Source organism: Cupressus sempervirens, chromosome 8 (genome assembly GCF_028749045.1).
Source record: "Cupressus sempervirens isolate cs-2001-9-10 chromosome 8, ASM2874904v1, whole genome shotgun sequence".
NCBI lineage: Eukaryota > Viridiplantae > Streptophyta > Pinopsida > Cupressales > Cupressaceae > Cupressus > Cupressus sempervirens.
In genome coordinates this window covers 156,994,973-157,020,536 of record NC_143125.1, presented here as the reverse complement: position 1 = coordinate 157,020,536, position 25,564 = coordinate 156,994,973, and the positions used below count along the sequence as shown (strand labels likewise).

The 25,564-nt window shown below is 38.8% G+C and overlaps 1 protein-coding gene across 2 annotated transcripts in view; it reads right to left on the bottom strand.

Annotated features, from left to right (window-relative positions):
- Nucleotides 1–25,564, bottom strand: part of LOC149542030 (uncharacterized) — a 192,316-nt gene that overhangs the window by 137,453 nt on the left and 29,299 nt on the right. For both annotated transcript variants that reach the window (XM_089797070.1, XM_089797071.1), the window contains exon 4: nt 15,171–15,269. In XM_089797070.1, the coding sequence (XP_089653196.1) occupies nt 15,171–15,269 (99 nt within the window). The remainder of the gene's footprint in view (nt 1–15,170; nt 15,270–25,564) is intronic.

Here is a 25,564-nt window from a genome sequence, read left to right as displayed (position 1 = left end):
TGCAGACATGAGTTCATACTATAAATAGTAGTGTTCTCAAAGGGTCATGAGTCATTGAGATCATTAATGCAATCACAAACTATCCCAAAATAGTAACACAGCCAGACACAGCCGAGTCTGTAAGGTGACAATTGATGCAGACATGAGTTCATACTAAAATAGCAGTGTTCTCCAAGGACCAAAAATAACAAACCCTGAAGAACCTAGAAAGATAAGTACCATGCAAGAACTTACTATAAAATTATAAATAGAAGTGTTCTCCAGTAACCAAAGAGAACAAACCCAGAAAACCCCAAAAAGATTAGTAGCACTATGCAAGCACTTATTATACATAGCATTATTCTCCAGTGACCAAAGAGAACAAACCAGAAAACTCCAGAAAGATTAGCACCATGTAAGCACTTACTAATTACTATAAATAGTAGAGTTCCAGCAACCGAAGAGAACAACTCCAGAGAAAAACAAAAAAATTAGAGACATGCAAACACACATTATAAATAGCAATTGTCAGTGAAACCTGCTGAAACTGAGAACTAAGCGCACCAAAATAAAACTGGAAACCTCTAGGAAACCCTAAGAGTTCGCCAACCCTAGTAGATTATGAAGGCGTAAAAAAATGGGACATTATGCACTAAACACTTGATTTTTCTGCTTAGAGAGTAACTTGCCAAAGACTAGTGTGCTGAGTCCTATAGAGAATCTTAAGTGATTTTTTTCCAAGTTTTTGCCGCATATGGGCAGCTGAAAAACTGCAGACTTTTGCTAAACCCTTTTTTTCTTGCAATTTTCATATTCAATGGCATGAATTGATTGCTGAATGAATTTAAGGAAATATCAATGGTTGGTTAAAAAGTAATAAAATTTTAAATATGAAAAAGAGCATGCTCCATGAAGGTTCCCATGGCCTCAAAGGCCTTTAATTTGGGCCATGTCCACTGCATCACAACAAGCACTCTACCACAAGCCACCGCCCCTCAACTTAAAAATTGTTTCGAACTTTGTCAGAATGGAAAAAAAAATCTTTATTCACATCAAATAACAAATACAGTGATTTTGCCCTATTTTTATTGAACTTTCAGGCAGTTTTTAGTGTCCAAAGTAATTGAACCCCATCTGTACTTCTAACAGATCAATACTGATTCAGGGTAATGATCCAATGATAAAAATAGATGTGTATTCTCTAAATACATTCTTTATGCGTCTCATACATTATTTATGTGTTTTGGGCTGCAAAGTTTCTGTCAGGTCCAAATTTCCAAACTGTGTTCAGAATTATCTATATGATATAATTTGTAGAGTTAAATCTCTCTATTTTTTTTTTCTCTCTTTTGTAGATTTACTTCTATTTCTAATGGTCACTCTTCTTCTATGTTTCTATATTCTCCCTCTGTTCACAATGGAAACTTTCTCTTTCTTTCTTCAGAATGTTTCTATTTCTCTCTCTTTGTTTGTTATAGAAACATTCTTATGTATACTTTAATATATAGATCATTTATGATATCTGTTTAATCCCACCATCATTTTACAATAATATTGTATCAGAGCTATTTTTTCAAAAAATAATAATTTCATTATTGAAATTTCTTGAGTTATTTTTTGAACTAGGTTTTAAAAAATATATATATTTCTTCTTGAAATTTCTAGACTCGTAAGATTTTCAAAAATATTTTCCTTGGCGTTTTCATTTTGTTTTTTTGCTTTCTTCTTTTTGAAGGAATTCGTTTTTTCCTCAAACCTGAGTAGGGCTTCTTAGCAGCATTTTTTTTGGAAGGGAGGGAATCTATTTTGTTTTCGGCACTTTTTTCTTTTGGGTGTCATTGTTCTCAGCGTTTCTTTCTGCAAACTCGTGTCTGTCTTTTGGGCATTGGTTCTTTTTGCTCTTCTTGCTGCCCGGGCAACTTCCCCAACTCGAGTTTTTTTTTTAATCACATAGTTTTGTCTCTACAAACGGTGTCCTCTACCTCCCTTGTCGCCATTTTCCTACAGATCGCAGCATTACAAACCAAAAACAACCCTCGTTTTTCTATTTTTTCAGCAAATTGGTGGCTTTCTGGGCATCTTTCTTATACAAAAGTCGCAATTTTTGTGTCGTCCGAGGTTTTTTTAAATGAATCATAACAAAGGCCTGCATTTTTACAATCACATGTGCCTTTTTTTAGGGTTTTTCAAAAATGGCTAGGGTTTCTTTCATTACTCTCTTTTTCCATGTCATTTTTAAAGACTTTTTGCAGACTTTTGTTGAGTTTTTGCGGATCTCAACTAGGTTGGACTTTGTTTTTTCTGGGTGCATTGTTTTTCATGCCTCAATTTTTGAGCTAGCGGATTCAAAATCTAAATTCAAATTCTTTCTAGGTTTTTCGAGCTATCTTTTGGGCGTCCATTTTTTTTGGGTTAACTGTCAATCTGCCTCGAAGTTCATGCCTTTTCAGATATTCACATTTTTTGCATCAAAAACATGTCATGGCATCTCTCAACAATCTTCCCTTGGAAGGCAATCAACGATTAAACGGAAAGAACTACAACACCTACAAGCAAAGAATGATAACAATCTTCGAGTATCATCGCCTTGAGGCACTTGCTCTGGGTACCGAGGCTCATCCTATCGCAGTCAATGCTACCACAAACCAATATTGCAAAACATGCATAGCTCACTGATCAGCCCAAATCTACCTTTTACGCCTTTTGAGGATTCTCTTGCAATTTTTTTTGTTTTGAAGTTGGATAGACCATTAAGGGAGGGAATTAGAATTAAATCTCTCTATTTTTGTTTCTCTCTTCCATACATTTACTTATATTTCTAATGGTCACTCTTCTTTTATGTTTCCATATGCTCTCTCTATTCAATTGATGCAGGAGCATCCTTGGTTGGCTAGCAATCCTGCATGTTGGGGTATTCTGGCTTTGGAGTTGGAGGATTCGGTCAATGAAGAGGTGGTACTCGATTGAAACTGAGTTGTTTTCTTGGTTGGTGTGTTAACCGAGTGACTCGGTTAATGAAGGCATTCAGCGATGCTTGGGGCACTCAGCAGATACTGTAAGCTCGGTTTACACTAGAAGCTCGACAGTAGTGTTGCCCGAGTTGCTCAGTCAATGAAGGGACTCGATCCTTGAAGGAGGAACTCGGCATATACTGTGGCTCATTTTGCACTGGGACTTGGCATTAGTGTTGCCCGAGTTGGCTCGATCAATGAGGGAGCTAGGTTATGCTTGGTGGAATGTTGATGCTCGGTAGTGGTTTCTGACACTCGGTTTGGTCTTGGTCTCTATGGTGCCCAAGTTATCTATGAGCCAACTTTTGGCATTTAATTTGGGTTGTGGGTAGTTAATGAGTGTTGCAGTCGACTTGTGGCTTACGCAAATATTTAATGTAAGGGTTTATTTTAATTTGTAATGGGCTAGGCCGACTTGTGGCTTAGTTGGGTATAAGTAGGGGTGTCTTGTGGAGTCTTAAGGCTGATTGTAGATTAAGAGATAGTCATCCAGCTTGGAGAAGAGGATAAAGTGTAGAAGAAAATTTTGAGAAGGGTTAGTAGCTGAGGCTTGGTAAACAAGGAGATTGCTTGGTGGGCTTGCGAGCACAAGTTGAGATTTCCTTGGGATTTTCTACCAAAGTGTGGATCTGGACTAGCTGGGATTAGGATTGAGTTGGATCTTGAGGGATCTTGCAAAATTGTTTTGTATAATTTTTTTTTGTGTATTTGGCCCTAACCTGGAAGGCCTTACAATCAAGCATATTGCATGTAAACAGTTGTTATATGAATAAAGTGTTGAGAATTAGTATCAGATCTTGCATTGTTGTTGAGTTTCTACTGTGTGTTTATTTGCAAGGATCTAGATTACCTCCAATAGGGGTACCCTCGGATTCTCGTTGCATCAAGTGGTATCAGAGCTCAATTGTTCTTGAGTGTGTAGATTGAGCGCCAAAGTTGAGGTAGTTTGCACCAAGACTTGGGTGAAGGCTGGAAGTGAAGGTTGATCTTGTGGAGCTGATTGATCTTCTAGATTTGTGGATTTATTGCTTTGGGTTTGCAAAGGATCTTGGAAGATGCCTCCAAGAAGATTGGACCCTAGGGCAATTGATGATCTCTATGATGTTGTGGAGGAAAGGATCTTACAAAAGATTAAAGCAGAATTCAGATCCGAGATTGCATTGATGAAGAGTGACATGATTGCCGAAATCATAAGTGCTATAGGTGGTGTACCTCGGCATGTGGGTACTAAAGATGGTTATGAGGAAGTTGTCGAAGACTTTGAAGTTGTTGGATCGAGTGGTAAGGACAGAACTGATCGTGTGGAGAGACGTGGGAAACAAGGCTGGTTAGTTTGTTAAGCCTAGATCTCAGTTGGAGTTGAAGCATAAGATGGAGGTTTCTAATTTCTCAGGTACTTTGAATCTTGAAGACCTAATTGATTGGATTGGTGAATTGGAAGACTACTTTGAGCTTGAGGATATTGAGGATCTACTCAGAGTAAGGTTGGCACAAACTAAGTTGAAAGAAAATGTTGCTCTTTAGTGGAAGGAACTGCAAAGAGATAGAGAGGAGGAAGGTGAAATGAAGATCACTAGATGGAAGTTGATGGTAACCAAGTTGAAGGCTGAGTTCATTCCTGCTGATTATGAACTTGAGTTGGTCAAGAAGTTGCAGAATTTGAAACAGAAAGATATGATTGTGAAAGATTATACCAAGGAGTTCTACAAGTTGACTATTTGGTTTGAACATAGAGAATTGTCAAAGGAGAAGGTAACTCGGTACATTAATTGTTTGAGATTCAATATCCAAGATGAGGTTGGTATGTTGAAGAATGATTCGGTTGAGGATGCTTATAAATATGCCTTGAAGGCAGAAGATAAGTTGAAGAGAAAAAGTCAAGGTAATTCCAGAGGGAAGGAGAAGTGGGATAGCTTGGCAGAAGCTAAACCGAGTGCTAAAGATGAACCAAAACCTATTGATCAGAAGAGAAAGACAGGTAGAGGTGAGTTTAAGGGTACTTGCTACAAATGTGGTGAAGTAGGACACAAATCTTATGAATGTTCTAAGGCTAGTGACAGAAGAGCTATTGTTGTGAATGAGGTTGAAGACCATGGCAGTCAACCTAAGTAAGGAGAGAGTTTGCTAGCTTGGCGAGTATTGATTGGTCAGAGGACACTGGAATCTTGTCAGAGGACTAGTTTGTTCAGGACTTGTTGTAAGTCTGGTGGTAAAGTCTACAAGGTGATTGTGGATGGTGGTCGTACAGATAACCTTGTTGCTGAGGAGATGGTTCAGAAACTTGGTTTAAGAAGAATAAGAAATCCTTATCCTGATAGGATTGGGTAGTTGCGAGGTGAGCATGCTTTGGGAGTGAGGGAGCAATGCTTTGTTGATTTCCAGATTGAGCAGTATAAGGATCAAGTGTTGTGTGATATTGTGGACATGAATAGTTGCCATTTGTTGCTTGGTAGACATTGGTAGTATGATTGTTGGGTTGTGTATGATTGTGTCAAGAATGTGTTTACAATTGTGAAAAGTGGCAGGAAGCATTTCCTGATTCCTTTGCAGAACGATGAGCTCAGTAGGAGGAACCTAAGTATTGGCAACTAAGTTGAGTTGAAGGATTTTGAGAGGGTTAGAGATCGGTGTGGAAAGCAAACCTATGGAACACAGAGGATGGATGTGAAGAAGCAGAAGAAGATCAAGGGAAAGAGTGTACAAGTTGAGGACTTGGAGGATATGTATGTGAAGAACCAATTTGAGATTTATGTGTTGAATCCCAGAAGATGTTCTTCCAACTATTAAGAACATCTTTTCGAACCTAGGGTGTCTAATGTAGGAGCATCCTTGGTTGGCTGGCAATCCTGTATGTTGGGATATTCTGGCTTTGGAGTTGGAGGGCTCGATCAGTGAAGAGGTGGTACTCGGTCGAAATAGGGTTTTTTTTTGTTGCTCTACTAACCAGGTGAGTCGGCAAATGAAGGCGTTTGGCGATGCTTGGGGCACTCACCAAATACTGTAAGCTCGGATTACACTAGCAACTCGACAATAATGTTGCCCGAGTTGCTCGGTCGATGAAGGGACTCAGTCCGTGAAGGAGGAACTTGGCGCAGACTGTGGCTCGGTTTGCACTGGGACTCGGCATTAGTGTTGCCTAAGTTGGTTCGGTGAATGAGGAAGCTCGGTTATGCTTGGTGGAATGCTGATGCTCAATGGCAGTTTCTGCACTCGGTTTGGTCTTGGTCTCTATGGTGCCCAAGTTCTCTGTGAGCCGACTTTTGGAATTTAATTTGGGTTGTGGATAGTTAATGAGTGTTGCAGCCGACTTGTGGCTTATGCCAATATTTTTTTTTATCAATAGTCCCTTCCTTATATTAAAAGAATACAAATAAAGTTACATTTTCACAAAAAAAGGGGTCAGGGGATACAAGATCACCCAACGAGTTTATACGGCCATTGGCCGGAAATCAGCTATTCATCAAAAAACTGAAAAAAAACAACAAAAAACAAAGAAATCCTCAAGCTGTCAGCACAACGCTAGCCGAGGAAGGAGGATCCTTATCATCAGAGCCCCACCCAAAAGTGGGAAGAAAAGATGGCTCAAGGGGAGCCCAACCATTATCCGCAGCAACAGCAATATCTTCTTCTTTCTCTCCCTTGAGCCTGGGAGGAGAAATGGCTAAATCCAGCCGAGGAAACACCCACTTGGGGTCCAAGTGAGTAGAGGGCCAACCAGTAGCAAGAGCAGCAGGAGGAGCCATTGGGAACCACTCCGAACCAGACCTCCAGGGAGGCTAAGCCGAGCGGTGCCAATCACCAGAACCTCCAAATATGCGGTGCCCACCAAAAGCACCACTGTTGGGATAGCGGTGTTGTTGAGAGCGAGGCATGCACGAGCAGCGAGTGAAACTGCTACGTCCTCAACGGCGATCATGAGGAGGGGCACAGTTACCGGAGGCCAAATCCGGTAGAACACGAGCAACCGTACAAGGGGCATTACCCCAATGAACCAAAAGCTCCTATAAGTGCGCCACCCCCAGAGCCACTTTATCCATCTGTACTTGAATCTGCAACATAACATTGTTATAAATAAATGTTTTAGAGTACATAGCCACATTAATGTCAAGTGTGTGGTGAGCATAAATGACTGCATTGCAATCTTTCCAAATGGTAAATAAGATCTCCAATCTAAATGCATGCCATATCTGGATGTATTTGAAGGGAATCAAGGTATTATCACCCAGAAGAACCATATGCCAAGAAAAAGGTTCTGGGCAGAAGGGGCGAAAGAGATCATGGATCCATCGCCAGTAACACTGAGCCCGTCTGTAGAACCAAAAAAAGTGCAAAAAGGACTCTGGTTGACCACAAAAAGGGCAACGGGAGTCGGGAACTCCCAGATGCCACAGCCAAGAGGCCAAAGGCAAGCCCTGGAAAAGAATACACCAGGCAAAATGCTCAATTTTGGGTTCAGTAATGGCGTGCCACATAGTGGAGAACCTATGACTCCAAGTGCGATGCAAAGATTGCAGATGCCAACGTTGGTTGAGAACATCAACCATGGACAGGTGAGGAACCAGCCATCAGTAGCCCAGCCTGGGTTTATAACTGGTTACCGGAGTGTCTGGATACCACTTCCAATCTTTCCACCAAGGGTGAGAAGACTGAATGCCCACTTTGTGTAACAAATGCGAAGGCACCGCAGAAACTAGAAGATCAAAAGCCTGTCGATCTGGACAAGTGAGTCGGAATTGGACTCGCATGTCTTCCCATGACCGCAAGCTCATAGTAACTCTGGAGAAAAGATCTTTAGGGGTCCTTATGCCATGTTTAAAAAAACGCAGAGCACTAGCCCTATGCACCTTAGCCAAGGGAACACCTTGTATAGCAAATAAAGGTGACCACCAGAGATTATGCTGGTTCAAGGAAAGCCCATCTCTGAATCCATTACCAACCCAGCGAAGCCAAGGCTTAACTGCTTCCCAAGCTTTCCATATATTCTAGGCAACAAAAGTACCCTAAATTTGAATAGGTTCAGGGGTAATCAGAAGAGTTTGAAACCCAATCCCCTTCCAGGCTGGCCGGTGAACCAGAAAGCCTGAAGAAATACAATTTCTTAGCAGAATCTTCTAAGCTTCATTGCTAGAAAGAGCTCGAATCACCCATTTGGCACATAAAGCAGTACCTTGATTATGGGCGGACAGCAAGCCAAGGCCACCAAACTCCTTAAGAAGATAGCAAAAATCCCAGGCAACTCTGTAAAAGCCCTCGTGAGAAGCGTCTGACGCCCAAAGGAAGTCACGTAAAAGGCATTCAAGTTTGAGGTACGAGGCCTTTGACGGAGCCCAATAGGAAGAATAATAAACATGGGTGGCGGTTAGCACTTTGGAACAAATCTGGAATTTTCCTGCAAGTAAGAGAGGTTTAGTGATCCAATACTCCAGCTTCTTCTCTATTCTAGCAAGAACTGCAATACAACTAAGGCTTGGAATGCGAAGGGGATACCCAGAAAACGAAAAACTTCCCCATGTTGAACCCATTTCCATTGGTATTGTTCAAGCCAGGCAGGACGAGAAAGGTAAGACTGTTTGTAACAAAGGGTTTTGTGCCATTGAATGGAAAACCCTGAAGCAAGACAGAAAAAAGTATCAAGACATTGCAAAGCGGAGGCAACATTCTCTTCATCCTCAATGAGAGTGAGGAAAGAGTCATCTACAAAATGACCATTCACAAGCTGGTCAAGGGAATCCGGAAGGGAAATACCTTGGACCCTTCTTTGGGAGATGGCATTTGCGAGCAAATACCCAAAACCTTCTGCTGCCAAGACATATAATGAGGGCGCCAGTGGGCAGCCTTGGCGAATTGAACGATAAAGCCCAAATGCTTGAGACTGACGGCCATTAATAGAGATGCAAGCAGAGGCATCTCCAAAGAGCATTTGGACTAACTGCAAAAAAGTAGGGCCAAACCCAAGAGCCTGAAGCATGCCCAGGATGAAAGGCCACTCAATCCTATCATAAGCTTTAGCAAAATCAATTTTGAGAAAGATGGTCTGTTGCTTGGAATGACGAGCCCATTCTATCCCTTCCCACACAGCGATTATATTATCCAAGATATAACGGGATTTGATAAAACCTGTTTGTTCAAGGCGAATGATCTAAGGAAGAAGATGACGGATTTTGAGCGAGAGAGCCTGGGCAATGATCTTATAGGAAACATTCAAAAATGTGATGGGCCTCCAATTGCAGATGTCTTCAAGGTCGCCCGCCTTAGGTATGAATTTAATATTCCCTTTGTTAATAAGATTACCCAGAGAATGGGAATTGTATGCGTCGATATAAACCTTATGTAGGTCTAGACCAATCTCATCCCAAAATGCTTTGTAAAACTCACAAGGGAAGCCGTCACAACCAGTGGCCTTATCATCTGCCATGGAGAAGACAACTTCCTTGAGGTCCTCTAGAGTGAGCTTCTGCTCACAGAACGCATATTATTCTGGAGCAAGTTTCTTAGGCATGACAGCCAAACAAGCCTGCAAGGCTTGGTCCCTAGCCACCGAGGGACCCTGAGCTATGAAAACTTTTTCATAGTGGCGGACAAAGGCTTGAAGAATATCAAGAAACTCACAGAGGGTATGTTGATCCTCCCGAATGTGCTTGATCCCCTCCACAAAGTGGCATGCCCTCAACACATTAAAAAATTCCTTGGAAGCTTGATCACCAACCTCCAGCCAGTGAAGGCAGGCTTTGAGTTGAGCTCCCCGACAGCATAATTGTCTACAACTTGCTTCTAATGGCAAAGGTTGGCAAGCCGAACCTAAAGATCCGTATCAAACGGATTCATGACAAGAGCTTCAGTGGCCATACGGAGATCTTTGATAGTGGCCTCGTAGGATCTCTTGCGGTACGTAGCCAATTGCCTTCCATAAATGCGAAGAAACCTCGCAGTACGGGTGATGGCGTCATTCGACCACTAGATCCACCCAAAGGATGAGTGGGGCCTAGGTTCAAGGTTCCAAGTTTGTAAAATATGGGCGGCGGTGGGCGGATGGAACAGCACAGAAGTATTAAGGTAAAATTGAGTTTTACAATTATGCCGAGGAGTAGAATGCCAAGTAATGGAGAAGTAGATGGAAAAATGGTCCGAAAGAGTCACATCAAGGAGCGGAGTGACAGGCAACAGACTCGTGTGAGGAAAAAAAAAAGGACTGAGCAGAAATCATAGCACAGTCCAACCTTTTAAGGACTCTATCAGTTCCCTCCCGAAAATTGGACCATGTGTACCAGACACCATTAGTCCAGCAGCAATGAACATTGGGATCAAAAAGACCCAACTTGTTCCACATGTAAAACTAGGCTTCTCGCTCACCAGCTGACCATTGAAAAGGCAAAAGGCCCACTTTATCAACAGCCAGCTCAACCATATTAAAATCCTCGTAGAATAACTAGGTGGTAGGTGGCAAAGAATCAGCTAGCCACCTCCACAAGTGTCAGTGCTCAATCGCATCATTAAAAATATAGATATTGACAATGCCAAAAGAATGATTTTGAAAAGACAACAAAATCCAAACTACTCTCTGCATGGAGTCAGAACCATGTGAAATAACAAAAGGAGAAAGCCGAGGGGAGAGGAGAGTGACTACACCACCTCGACCAACTTCGTGCTGGGAAGCAAAACTAACACGATCCCGCCATATCACACGGCAAGCTAAGTTGAGAAGGAACCCAGAGACTTTTAACTTCTTGCAAACACAGAACATCAATATTGCCAAGCCTACGCTTGGTATCACGAACAGAATACTTTCTAGGGAGGTCTGTTAACCCCTGCACATTCCATGAAAGAAAATTCATCATAAACCAGCTTGCATATTCTCCTCGTCCTCAAGCAAGGAAAAATTGTTATGCAAGAAAGCAAGGGTTCAAATGAAGAGTCACCCAAAGTGATGGCTCTTCACTTATTGCCTTCAAGGCTGCATGAGTGATGGGGAGACAAAGAAGAAATCATAGAAGCTGCTTGAGGCACCCGTACCCAAGCAGCTCATACCTTCGGCTTAGTTGTCCCCTGCAATGCAAGATTTGAAAAGGGCGGCTGCAGCACACCCAGAGGAGCCTCTGGTGCCGAGGGCACAAGTGGAGCCGCACTGGAACTGGGTCGGCTAGGTTCTTGAGAAACAGGATTTGGCTTAGCAGCGCCCTTGCCTTTCTTGACAACCACTGTCCACTCATCTTTTTTAACAGTCGAAGCCGGCTTGGGTTCCTACACTAGAGAGTGATTGTGCTCAAGAAGAGGACAATCCTTGATCTTGTGACTCGCAGATTGACAATGAAAGCAAGTATTCGAGAGATTCAAATAAAGAACCTTTTGAGAAAAGGTGGTAGCACCAATTTGAATTTCCACAGTCTCTTTAAGGTCCCTAGAGAGGTCGACCTCAACACAGACCCTTCGCTGAGGATGGGCATTAAAAAATTTGTTCGGTTCCACGCAAATGACTTTGCCCACAGTTTGGGCAATTTTACTTAGAAACGACCAGCAAGGGATGGGTAACCCAGGGAACTCTACCCAAACTAGAACCCTAAGTTTGCAGTCATCCGAAACACAGAAGTCTCGAGACCATCTCTAGAAAACAAGCAGAGACGAGCGAACTGTCCACGGCCCATGGCTGAAAATACTCTCAGCCTGGGAGGGGTTACCAAAATGAAACAAGAAAAAACCCTTGGTGAGGTTTTGAATCCCTTCAAGACAAATCCCCTGGGGAGACCAAGCTTCGGATACCCATTCACACAACGTGCTTTCAGATGGAGTGGGACCCACAAAATACCCAATAAGGGTTTGGGGTTTCTAGCCATTGGCAAGCAAATTCAAAAGCGAAAATATTCAAAACCAAGACGGGAGAGGAATTACCTCGTGAAATACCTTGGGCACAAATTTGCACGGGCGTTTGCTTGGTAGAGCCATTGTCGCATGCAGCAGCAACTTCAACACCAGCAGTAACTGCTGAGCCAAAGAGGGCCAAGGCCATTATAAGCTAAAATAAAATCCCGCACTAAATGCGAATGACAAATAGTAATGCAGAAAGGGCTCAAACGCAGACCGTACAAACCCTAGCAGAGCTCATTGCACTTCCACCATTCTTATGCCAGTATTTAATGTAAGGGTTTATTTTACTTTGTAATGGGCTAGGCCAACTTGTAGCTTAGTTGGGTATAAGTAGGGGTGTCTTGAGGAGTCTTAAGGTAGATTGTAGATTAGGAGATAGTCATCCAACTTGGAGAAGAGGATGAGGTGTAGGAGAGAATTTGAGAAGGGTTAGTAGCTAAGGCTTGGCAAACAAGGAGGTTGTTCGGTGGGCTTACAAGCACAAGTTGAGATTTTCTTGGGGTTTTCTACTAGAGTGTGGATCTGGACTAGCCGGGATCAGGATTGAGTTGGATCTTGAGGGATCTTGGAGAATTGTTTGGTAATTGCTTTTTTGTGTATTTGGCCCTAACCTAGAAGGCTTACAACTAAGCATATTGCATGTAAATAGTTGTTTATTTGCAAGGATCCAAATTACCTCCAGTAGGGGTACCCTTGGATTCTAGTTGCATCATCAATATGGAAACTCTCTTTCTTTCTTCAGAATGTTTCTATTTCTCTCTTAGTTTGTTATAGAAACTTTATTTTGTATGCTTGTATATATAGATCATTTATTATCTCTGTTTAATAACACATTCATTATTTTCCTATGTTACCTCGAGTTTTCGGTACGGGGATGGCGAGACGGGTTTACGAAACGGCAAATTTTTTTAGCGATTTTGAGGACGAGGGGGACAGAAAATAGGGACAGCTATATATATATAGGAAAATTGGCAAATATATGTTGAAATTTACAAATATACATGTCATTCAACGTTGAAATTTGCAAATATACATGTCATTCATATGAAACTAAGCACAAAGCATGTTATTTAAACATTATAGAACCATAACATACAACATTTGAATGTCATCTAGGAAATAATATCCGATTTCAGTACTCAATTGTCAAAATGCATATCAATATCAATGAATAATATCATAATGATAAACATGATAAATCTGAAAATCTAAATCTAAATATGCCTAAAGCTATACACCCAAAAGCTAGAGGGCTGCCATAAAATAATAAGTATCAATGTTTCATAATAATGTTCACATTCAACATAAAAAACATAACATAGAAAAATGAAGCAGACTACTACTCCTATTCTACCTCTACCGCATTTGAAGGGGTGGGGCCCACCTCGGTGACCTAGTTAGGGGCCTTAAAATTATATTTTAATATTGACTTTTTAATTTTTTTTGCATAAAAAAAATTTAAAAAAACATTCGGTGATGGCTGGTCGTACCCAGTACGGTTGGGGGACGTCTAGGCATCCCCTTTCCGTAACCCTTTTTTTTCCCAGCTGTCTCCTAGTAATTTACCTTTTTTGGGGATGGCCGGGGGACGTCCCATACCCTTCCCCTCATCCCCAGGACGTCCCCGTCTCGGAAACTCCTGTATTTTGGCTGGGTACGCGTCCCCAGGGAACATAGTTATTTTACCATAAGAATAATTATACTTTTGCAATAGGCTGAGCAATGACTTATCATGCCATTTGCATGATATCACATCCTCCTTGATATCAACACCTTTGATAAGCTAGTTGTTATGGAGCACTTACAAAGTTAGAGAGATGGTCAATGTTAGTCAAACTAAAACAATGACTTACTTAGAGGGTGACAACACTTGGTATCACCAAGGATAAACTTCAAGGCACCATATCTGTTAAAAAATTGAATTGATCAAGAGTTCCACTATGTGAACAATGAAATAAGATACAAATCACACCTCAAATAATTGGCAGGTCTTAGTTGCATTTGTCAGATATCCAGCTGACTGTTGACTGTATGAAGTGTAATAATAACTCCAAAGTTGTAACAGGAAATCAGCATGACATAACTTCTATATAACTACGTCAGTACTTATTTAAAATGCTTGTTCAGTTATTTAATGAATGAATGAAGTGTAGGACCCTAGAACCTATTATAGCATACATTCGTTATGCAGATTCAGTATTTTAAATTGCTAAAGCCAGTAATATTTTCCCTCTTCTTGATGTAACATTCTCCTTGATTTCTCTAAATTTATCCTGCTGCTTGCATGATGTTTTAGAGTTGCTACAATGCCTGCAAGCTTGCTCCAATTTAGAAATCAGCAAGTCTGAATTTCAGAGAGCGGCATTAATAGCTGTTTAGGATATTGTTTGTAAATTGTCTGGTATATGGCTATGCATCTCATATCTTAGGCGGCAGTTTCCTTCTCTAGCTACCTTCATGGTTAAGAAGACCTAAAGTGGAGCCTTCTTGTGAAATATGCAGACTGCTTTTACAACTAAACCACCCATGTCAGTGCTCATTAATTTATTTATTGCAGTCTTACAGCTGTAGGAATCCACTCCTTATTTGTATGTCTCTGATGATTCGTTCTCACCATTCGATTTGAGAACTCAAAAATATTCATTATGACTAACACACATGATTGTCTTCTATCTACTAAAATGTTTTATGATTGTCGCGATCTTGTTATAACTACATCTGGTGTTCACACATTTTTCTTCAAAAACCTCACGAGACTCTATAATGATTGTTTGTATTCCAGTTAAAGCAAATAACTTCCCTATCAAAGCATTTTAAGACAGCTTATAACCAAGAGGTGATATAAATAATCCAGATATGGAAATAGTGAAGAATTCAGGCAATTGTAAACTTGTAAACCATGAGAGGCAATAAAAATAATATACTACAGACATTCCAACAGTTCCGTAGTCAGTACATTGAAAGTAGTAGTTTTCCAAAATCGATAGACTAGTTTTATGTTGCTTCTGGAGATGATTGTGTTGCATCAATGTTTCGGATCACACTCTGTGATCCATCATGAGGATGAAAAAGAGCTGAGAGAGAAAAATCATCTCTCTTTCATCCTGATGATGATCACAGAGTGTGATCCGAAACGTTGATGCAAAAAAGGACTAACACAATCATCTCCAGAAGCAACAGCAAACTAGTCAGTACGTTGTTTTCTAGTCTGTTTCTGACAAATTAACTTTGAGATTTGATTATTTAATGCGATTTCTGACAAATTTCAAGTTTGATACTTATATTTCCAAAATGAAGAAATGGCCAGCAATCAAATCACACCTTATTCTTTGTCCGCTCCTTTTCCCTTTGCTGTTGGTTGTACCTCTCTTTATTGTAGTCCATAATTTTACAAACAGGAGGACTTGCATTACGCTGAACCTGCATATAGAAGAAAAAATGAAGTTATTACATAATCATACAATATACATGTATTTATACTCAAATTTTGAAAGGTATTTTTCAAGAGAATATTGATTTCTAGTTCCTGAAAACCAAATCCATTAATGGCCCAATCAATAATACTTGGAGATTGATGGAACATGTAAGCCACAGGAGCAAAAATCGTTTGGGGAATTAATCGGCAAACCAAAACTATAAGATTTTTTGAAAAAAACAGATTTTCAAAAAAATGAAATACATTGTAGAAAGAGACAAACTATTTTTTTTAAACTTAAGCGCATTTCTATAGCATGGAGATGGTTAACAAAATTTAAAATTATTTAACTCAGAAGTGATATTATTACAAGAAACTAAACTGTGGAAGAAGTAAAAAACTCAACCAAAGTTAGGGATTTGGAAATCAGAATGGGTAGAATCTACTGGAGCTTTAGGAGGACTAACCGTTTTATGGGATCCTAGGATAGTAGATTATGAACATATTATTTCTAAGTCAAACTGGATGGCTGGAATGATCAGTGGCTTGAATAGCAAATTGAAATTTTGTATAATAAATATTTATTGTCCTATAAGTATAACAAGTAAAAAGGAATTATGGACAGAAATTGAGATTACATAAACCAAAGCAATCATGAAACCTATATCATGGGAAGTGATTTTCAGGCCATTTTAGATTGCAGCGAAAAGTTTGGTAGTTTGAATATTATTTCTCAGCCTCCAAAAGATTTTAATCAATGGGTTGATACTGACAACTTTATGGATATAAGAACAGGGAAAGGACCTTATACATGGAATAACAGAAGAGTAGGTTTTAGTCACATAGCTGAAAGATAGGACAGATTTCTTTCTAAAAGTGACCTTAGCTCTTTTGACTTTACACTAACAGCAGAAATTCTCACCAAGGCAAGTTCCGATCATTTCCTTGTGAGATTAGAAATCATGGAAACTAGTAAACCTTAAAGAAATTCATTTGAGTTTGAAAATATGCGGTTCCAACATAAGGATTTTATGAATTTATTGAAGGAATGGTGGAAGGAGGAAATTGTCGAGGGATCTAAAAAGTTTTTCTTTGTATCTAAACTCAAGCTCTCAAAAATTAAGTATTAAAATGGACTAGAGAACACTCCAGGAACATTTTTGAAGAGAAACAATGAATAGAACAAGAAATTAATGATCTTAATGAATAAGTAATCAAACTAGGCATGAATAAAGACGGATATCATAAAGAAACAGAATTATTAGCTAAACATGAGGATATGTTAGCCAAAGAAGAAACCTTTTAGAAACAAAAACCTAGGGTGTTTTGGCTCTCTGAAGGGGATAGAAATACTATTTTTTTTCATGATAGTACTAAAAATAGAAGAGCTATGAATAGAATAACTATAATCAAAGATTCAATGGGAAACATTATTGAAAATCCTAAAGAACTATCAAAAAAATTCTGAACTTTTACTCTAATATTTTAAATAAATTTGATTTTTCCAATTTAAAGGCAAGGCAAAATCTCCTCTCCATACCGAAACTGATTAATGAATGTGATAACCAATGACTAAACAGTAGATTCTTGTTAGAAACCAAAGAGGTCTTATTTCAATTACATATAGACAAAGCCCCTGGCTCATATGGCTTTCAAGTCTCCTTTTAGAAATGTTGGCATTTTATAGCAAAGGAACTATGGGAGGCTATAGAAGCTTCTCGTAACTCAGGTCCCCTTTTATCAGAAATTAATAATACGTTCTTGGCTCCTATCCCCATGAAAAGTTCATATGAAGAGTTCGGTGATTTTAGACCCATTACATTATGCAACACCATATATTAAATTCTATCCAAAGCATTAGCCAATTGACTTAAGAAATTACTACCCAAAATAATCTTGGAAGAACAAATTGGATTGTTTCCAGTGGGTCAATTCTAGGAATCATAATAGCTCAAGAAATTATACATACAGCTCAAATCAACAAAGAACCATGCATGCCAGTTAAACTAGATATCAAAAAGGCTAATGACAAGGTTGATTGGCATTTTTTTGAAAATGTTTAGAGGCCTTTAATTTTTATAAGAGATTAAAAAACATGATTTTTAGCTGTATTTCCACACCCAAAATCTCTATTCTCCTCAATGGTAGTCTGGAAGGTATCTTTAATATATCTAGAGGCATTAGACAAGGGGACCCTATCTCCCCTTTCTTGTATGTTATAGTAACAGAAGCCTTAGCTAGAACTATCAACAAAGCCCATCAACAAGGTAAAATCTCAGGCATTAGAATAACTGTGAATGTTCCCAACATAACTCACAAACAATTTGTGGATGGCACAATTCTTCCAGCCATAAGCACCAAGGAAGAAGCTAGACAATTCAAAGAGATTCTTACCCCATATATGGAAGCATCAGGTCAGAAAGTGAATGCAGAAAAATCTGAAATATATTTCCTAAACACCAAACCATCAAAGAATAAGATATTTGTAGGATCCTTGGATTCAAAGTTGGGAACTTCCTTGCAAATACCTTGGTATGCCTCTAGACAAAGGTCAACCAAATAGACAGCTATGGGAGCCCGTAACTTTAAATGCAAAACAAAGTGGAGAGTTGCCAAGGGAGATGGCTATCAAATTCAAGTAGAGCAACAATGGTTAAATTTGCCTTATCAACCAATCAAAAGTCAGTGCTCCCTATATTAGATAGTGTCAAGAAAAGCTTAGATAGCAAACTCACGTATTTCTTTTGGCAGGGCACCTCAAATAACAAAAAAATTGCAATGATTAAAATGGGATAACATTCATAAACCCATTCTAGCTGGAGGACTTGGCATCAAAAATTTGCAATGGCAAAATAAGGCCTTGGGGACCAAATTAGTTTGGAACCTATTTCAAGAACCCAAGAGAAATGGGCATCTGTACTGTCCACAAATATATCAAGGAGACAGGCACTATCAATATCATTAGAACCAAAAATCTAGTTAAAGGATTGTTAAGTTTGTAGTTGCAGTCGGATTGATTCGATCATGAGATACATTGTTGATGGTAAATCATCATTTAGACAAATACTCTTTTATATATATATATATATGGTTATTTATATTATTGTTAATATATTATTATTATCTAATGATGATTAACCATAGAGACATGCCTCTTCATGAGACATGTCTCCTCCTCTCATATTTATGAGTCTTCAAATCTGCATTTGGAACACACCAATATAATGGCAGTGTTATTACATGTGCAAAAACGATCCTAGATACTTTAACATGGTATCAGAGCTAGGATGCAAATATAAGAAAAAGTGAAAAAGGGATTGAATATAAACAATCACCATCTATGCAGGGATTTCATAGTCTACAAAGTGAATGGATAATGGATTTAGCAATCAAACCATACAGTCCAAAATTACATCTGGAGACATGGAGTTAATAGGGACGAAGAAAGCGGTGGCAATCATAGTTGTTATATAGAGCAATCAAAATCCACGCAGACAAAAGTCATGGACATGCAAGGAGCAATGTTGAACTTAGGACCAGCCACAAGTGGATCGGGGATATCATTACAGTTGAACAGGTCGGAGATGGCATAACATTACAGTCAGAGATACTACTCATGCACGAAAGAATGAATTGATGAAAAGTGCATCGAAAGCTGTCAAATGGCATTTTGAAGATTCATATTACGGAGCACTACACAATGCAATAGCCTCACATTTTGCCAATTTATGAGAGAGGGATTTGGCGGCACTTAACTCGGGCAAATTGTAGGAGATAAGTCTGGATGCAACTCTCAACTCCTCATACGATCATTCTACTATTCTTTGTGAGAACATTGCGAAAAGGATTTTCTTGCGTGAAGGTTACCTTGATGTGGCAGAAGAGCAACATTATGCTTATATATAGAGTCCGCAAGAGTTTTAGTTCCGCTGCAAAAAGCATGGCAGTTGCTCGAGGTGTATGGGTGCTAAATTATGGAGCCAACTGCCATACTGTAGAGTGGCCTCCATGGAAATGAGATGTGGATTCAACCAGTTTCATGAAGACATGGAAAGTGGGATAGCAGTGGGAGTGTTTCTTCCTCATGAAATCATTGGAGAAGCGCTTCAATCTATTAAATCTCTAGTGCAGAGATGCATACAAATTACGGCAATACCTTACTTGCTGTGAGAAGATAGGCCTATCACCATAGTAGAAACACAAAATAGATGGGGGAATGCAATGAATCCAGACTAATTAGAATGAATGTAGAATCGGGAATATATCACCAAAATCTATGAACTAAGATCCTCGACATTCCAGACCTTTATTTTATATATATATGTATGTATGTATGTATGCGACTAGCAATGAAAAGGAGGACAGAATAATCTCTGGCAGATTGGCCACGCAGAAAAATATGAGGATAATCACTGAGCACAGACAAGAGGAATACTTCAGATATAGATCTTTAGTGATCACCACAAATAAGTAGTAATTAGAAGGAACTGATTAGCCACAGTTCACTATGAAAGGATATATAGTAACTGCTTAAGGAAGAAGTGCAGACTGAGTCAGCGGCAAAAAACTGAGTCATATTGAAGAAGTATGATTGTTGCTTGTTCCCAAATGCTCTTAGATAACCAGTGATTGTTTGGAGACCATTCTATGGTGCAATGACCACTGGCTTTGCTTCCCAAAATCCATATGATTTGTTTTCATCCAAAAGGCATCAAATAGAACATGAGGAAACATGATATTGGGCAAATCATAGAAACATTGGAATAGATGCAATACTAAATAATCCATAACATATTGAAGTTGAAGAAATAAGAAATAATTTAATAAATCAGATTTTGTCAAATTTATTTTTATAGACATAGAAAATATAATGCCTTCACATACCTAGGTTATGTCTAATGTGCATCAAACAGATACAGACTCCTATCATAGTAAACATCTAGGCTCCAAGAAAATGCTTATCAGTTAATGTTCTAAGTGCTTATAGAGTTAATGTTTAAACACAGTGATCATATAAGATATCAATATCACTTCATAAGGGAAAAGTAATGGAGGGGTCTACAAAACCAAATATGTTAGAACTCATATAGATATCAAATAAAGGAGTTTAGCAAACCAAATTCAGTTTGAATTATACTCTGGAAACAATCACTCCCTGGCAACAAATTAAGGACATGCAACTCAGAATTGTTGTAAGAGAAATACATAAGTTGCATCATTATTATGTCCAGGTCAGACGTACAAACACCACCACTCCAAGTAGTAGTGGAGGTAAATTCTAGATATAAAAAAGGAACAATAGGATACAATCATCAACAACAGTAAATAGAGGAACCAGTCAACATATTAGAGTTTTGAATTCGCACAGTATGTTGAATTCCTATTGGGATGAAGCCTAGTTGTGGAATGATCAAGACACTCCATTCTAGTGCCATGATTGAGATATTGGAGTTCCTTTGTTAATACGCCTTAGAGAATAAACAATCAATAATCATTAAGAAAAGCACTTTAGAGATCCATAGTCTCGCATGGGTTGTTGTTGATCGAATTCCACAAGAAAATCTGGATGAGACAATTCTTAGAAGATATTATTATAAGATTTGTTCGACACATTACATAAAAGAAAACATTTACAACAAACCTATCACTTTGAGCAATAATCTAATCAAGTTACCTTAGACAAATGAATGAAATTGTAAGAAGAAGATCACAATGACAATTGGATTAGTATATAGTAAATTATGGACAATCTTCGACAGAAGCATAATGATATCTGGATATCCAAAAATAATACACAAGTGAAATCATTTTTTGTGAAAGACATAGCTAAGAACTGCATCTCATATGTGACTTCATCATTGTTCATGACCAAAAGCCTTTGTGCAAGAGAAATCACAATCGTCAATGTACTAGAAGCCATCTTTATGGGGATTTTGAGAGAATCATCTCAAATCTCTTTGAACAACACAGAGAATTTGGTGCAGTAAAATTTCAAGAAGATAATAGGGGTGCCCTTGAGAAAGGATTTGGTGAACATGATCTTATCACTAACCCAGCAACAGATTCGCACTATGGTGCATAGGTATTGTTGTGTGACTAGGAATGTATCAGCCAAGGCATTGTTCTATTCAAAGTAACAAGACTCACCGCAAGTCAGGCAAGTCTCCCGAGTCGGCAAGTCATGGAAGGCTTGCCGGGTCAAAATGACCCGTGACCTGGGCTCGGCGGGTCAGGGAGTGTGACTCCCCTAATTCGCGTGACTCACGAGTCAAGGCATGACTCGCGGGTCACAACAATCATGACCCGGCCGCAGCAATCAAAGTCCGAGCAAGTTAAACTATAAAAAATTGCTTAGTTTTTTAATATATTTTTAGGTTCTTTTTTATGCTTAAGACCCTAAATGGGCTTTCATAACACGAGAGAGAGAGAGAGAGAGAGAGAGAGAGAGAGAGAGAGAGAGAGAGAGAGAGAGAGAGAGAGAGGAAGAAGAGAAATAAAGTATCATTGTTTTGCAACCAACTGAAAGAAAGAGTAGAAAAGCTTGCATTTGTGACATTGAAGCAACCATACGCTTGCATTTAGATCATTGAGGAGATTAGAGGAGCTCTTCTCAACGCATTTCAAAGAGGTAAGAGTTGATTTTTTAGATTTTGATGATTTTTTCTCTATGCTTATGGGTTTTTTGGATGAATTTTTTTGGTATGTTTATGGGTTTTGTTTTACTTTAGATCTTCATAAAATCCAATGCTTAAATGGTAATATTTGGTCTAAAATGTCTTATTGCAGCAACCTTTAGATTTTTCCTTACTCATAATGGCTCCTAAAGGTTAAAAAAACCCAAGCTCTCTAAAGGCAATAAAAAAGATGAGTGCTGAAAGTACACCATAGACTTTCTAAGTAGAGGTAGAACTCAAACAAAATGCCTATTTTGTAAGGTTGTTAATAGTGGGGGGGGAAATAGATTGAAATACCATATTGCTGGCATACGTGGTCATGATGCTGAGCCTTGTAAAGTTGCAACTCCTGAGGCTCAATGTTTTTGTTATGTTTCCTTAAAAAAATATGAACAAGAAAAGGAATTAAAAACAAAAACAATTAGCAGAGTTAGTTCAGATTGGTTCCAATTCCCTTCCACGCTCATCTGGAAATGTTTTTGTATCTAGTTTTACACCCCTAGGTTCAATAGGTTGTGCTGGAGAAGGTTCTTCCCTTCCCCCCTATCGTCCTAGTGCTTTTGTTAGTTGTACTTCTTCTACATCTATTCCTTGCACTGCTAGTGGTGCCGCCCCTGCTAGTAGTACTAGCTTTACCTTTCTTCCTAGAGTCAGAAAATCTAGGTTGGACAATTTTTTTGTACCACGTTCCACTCCTAGTACACAACCCTCACTTAAGAGCTTGGTCTAGAATAGGGAGCTCCATGAAGCTAGAATAAAAGCAATTTGCAAGTTTTGATTTTTCTACAACATTCCATTTATAGCAGCCAAGTACTTCAACTTCATTTATATTTGATTGTTTTACATTTTAAACTTTTAAGTTTTAAATTCAATTTTATAATTTTAACTTGATGTTGAAAATTTGAAATATGCTAATTAAAATATTTTTATAAATGTAACAGTACTCCTTATTGGCAGGGGATGATTGATGCAGTTTCCATCTATGGTGCGGGGTTTAAAGCCCCCCACTGAAGATGAGTTGAGTGGCCCCCTCTTACTAGAAATAGTTGAGGAGATGAAACTTGAGTTGGAGGACCACAGAAAGATTTGGAGCCAAAAGGGGTGTGCCATTATGACGGATGGATGGATAGATAGGAGGAATAGGACCCTCCTAAATTTTTTTGTTTTTAGTGGAGGTAATTCATCATCCTCTACTTCTCGAAGTCTAAAATTTAATGTATTATTGAATAACTAAAATTTTGTTTTATTGACTTTCAATGATAATTATTTTGTTTAATTTTCACTTTCAGAATCCACCATGTTTTTGAAGTCTACAGATGCTTCCTCACATGTCAAAAATGCAAAATTCTTATGTAAGGCTATTGAGGACCTCATAAGGGAGGTGGGGGAAGAGAATATTGTCCAAGTGGTGACCGATAATGCAGCTAATTATGTTGCTGCAGGTAAAATTTTAACTTCGAAGTTCTAAAAAAATTATTTTAATTTTTATTAAATTTTGAAAATTAAAAGTTTTTTAATACATCAAAATTTTTCATTGTTTACTAACTAATTTAAAATTGCTGCAGGAAAACTTTTGATAGAGAGACACCCAAGAATCTTTTGGACTCCATGCGCGTTCCATTGCCTCGACCTCATGTTAGAGGATATTGGCAAGCTTGAATGGGTGAAATCATGTGTTGCTAAGGCCAACAAATCTTTGCAAGTTCATCTATAATCATGCCTTAGTCCTCAACATTATGAGGCAATACACGAAGGAAAAGGAGTTGGCTCGTCGTGGTATCACAAGATTTGTCTCTAATTTTATCACACTAAAATCCTTGCTGAATTCAAGGTTAGCTTTGAGGTGCATGTTTGTTGGTCCACAATGGAGTTCCTCCTCCTTTACCACCACCCCTACAGGGATAGATGCAACAAAATGCATTTATGATGAAGAAGGTTTTTGGGAGCCATGTACGGAGATTGTGGAGGTAATTTAAATTTTAAAAGCTTAAGTCTTAAAATTTTATAAATTAATTTATCTCATACATATTTTTGTTTTATTTTTATTGTGCAACTTTGCAAAGTTTCATCATTCACTAAATTGTCTTTTTGTTTAATTGTTTTGTAGATCACTGAGCCCCTTGTAGCCCTCCTACGAGTTGCTGATGAGGAGAAGCCCGCTATGGGCTACATATATGAGGGCATGGATAGGACCAAGGAGGCTATTAAGGCCAAACATGTAAGAGTTGAGGACAAGTATGGCCCTATTTGGGACATAATTGATAAGAGATGGCAAAATCAGCTTCATAAGCCCATCCACGCAGCAACCTATTACCTCAATTCGGCATACCGTTTCCGTGAAGATTTCAAGGCAGATGAGGTTCTTAGTGGCCTATACACTATGATATCGAAGATGGCCACTAATGCCACAGATATATTGCTTGAGATCAATGCCTATAATAATGCATCAAGGCCCATTTTTTCAAGTCAAATTTGCAAAGAAGGTCGTACAAAATTGCAGCCAGGTAAAAATTGCAGCTTAAGCCTTATACAATCTAGTTTCTAAATTTATAGCTTTAAAGTTCAAATTTTGAAATGAGACTAATATTTTTTTCTTTTCCTTTTTTCAAAATTCAGATAGATGGTGGCAAATGTTTGGGCCTTCAACCAAAAACCTTTAGCAAATCGCAATCAGCATAATGAGCCAGCCAAGTAGCGCTTCTGGATGTGAGCCCAACTAGAGTATGTTCAAGCACATCCACTCACAGAGGCGTAACAAGTTGTCTGTGGAGAAAATGAATAAGCTAGTCTTTGTGCATTACAAACTACGCATTAGAACCAAGGAGATTTTGGATAGTGACACCTCTTTGATTACTCTAGAGGAGATTGATCCAAACTCTAAGTGGATCACTGAGGCTACTGATCCTGTCTTTGATGATGAGGACCTAGAGTGGGTTGACGAGGGAAACAAAGAGGCTGAGGCCGTGGCTATGGCAGCAAAGGACCAGACAACTCCAATTGTTCCTAGTGGCACCTCACAAGCACTGGCAAAGCCAAAGACTACAGTTGATCCTAGAGGCACCTCACAGGCTGATGCTATGACTAATCAGTCATCCAGGACCTACCTTAGACGCCTTACTAAGAGGCATTTTATAGATTATTCTAAACCTAAGGTTGAGGTTGGGGATGAGGATGAGGATGACGATGAGGATGAGGACTAGGAGCCATAGCTATAGTCTTGCTTTAATTTTTTGTTTAACTTAACATATGATCGGAATTTGGAACAAATGATGACTATTGATGTGTTGGATTTCATATACATTTTGATGGGTTTCATGGATTTATCATTTTATATATCTATGTTTTACTTTTCTAATATTTCCTTCAGCTACCGTTTAGTATTTAACAATTTACCTTTGTAGTATTGTACTTATGTAATCGATGTATGTTTAACTTTTAAGTATGTGCATTATGATCAAATTACCTTCTATTTAATGATGTTATTGTGTCTTTAAGCTTTATTCAATGATGGCTGCATGGAATGTTCTTTAAATCCTAAAAAATCTCAAAATTTTGAGGTTTTTTCACTTTGCCAAATCACTGCCGAGTCCAAGCCGGGTCACGAGTCAAGTTACCCTTGCCAAGTC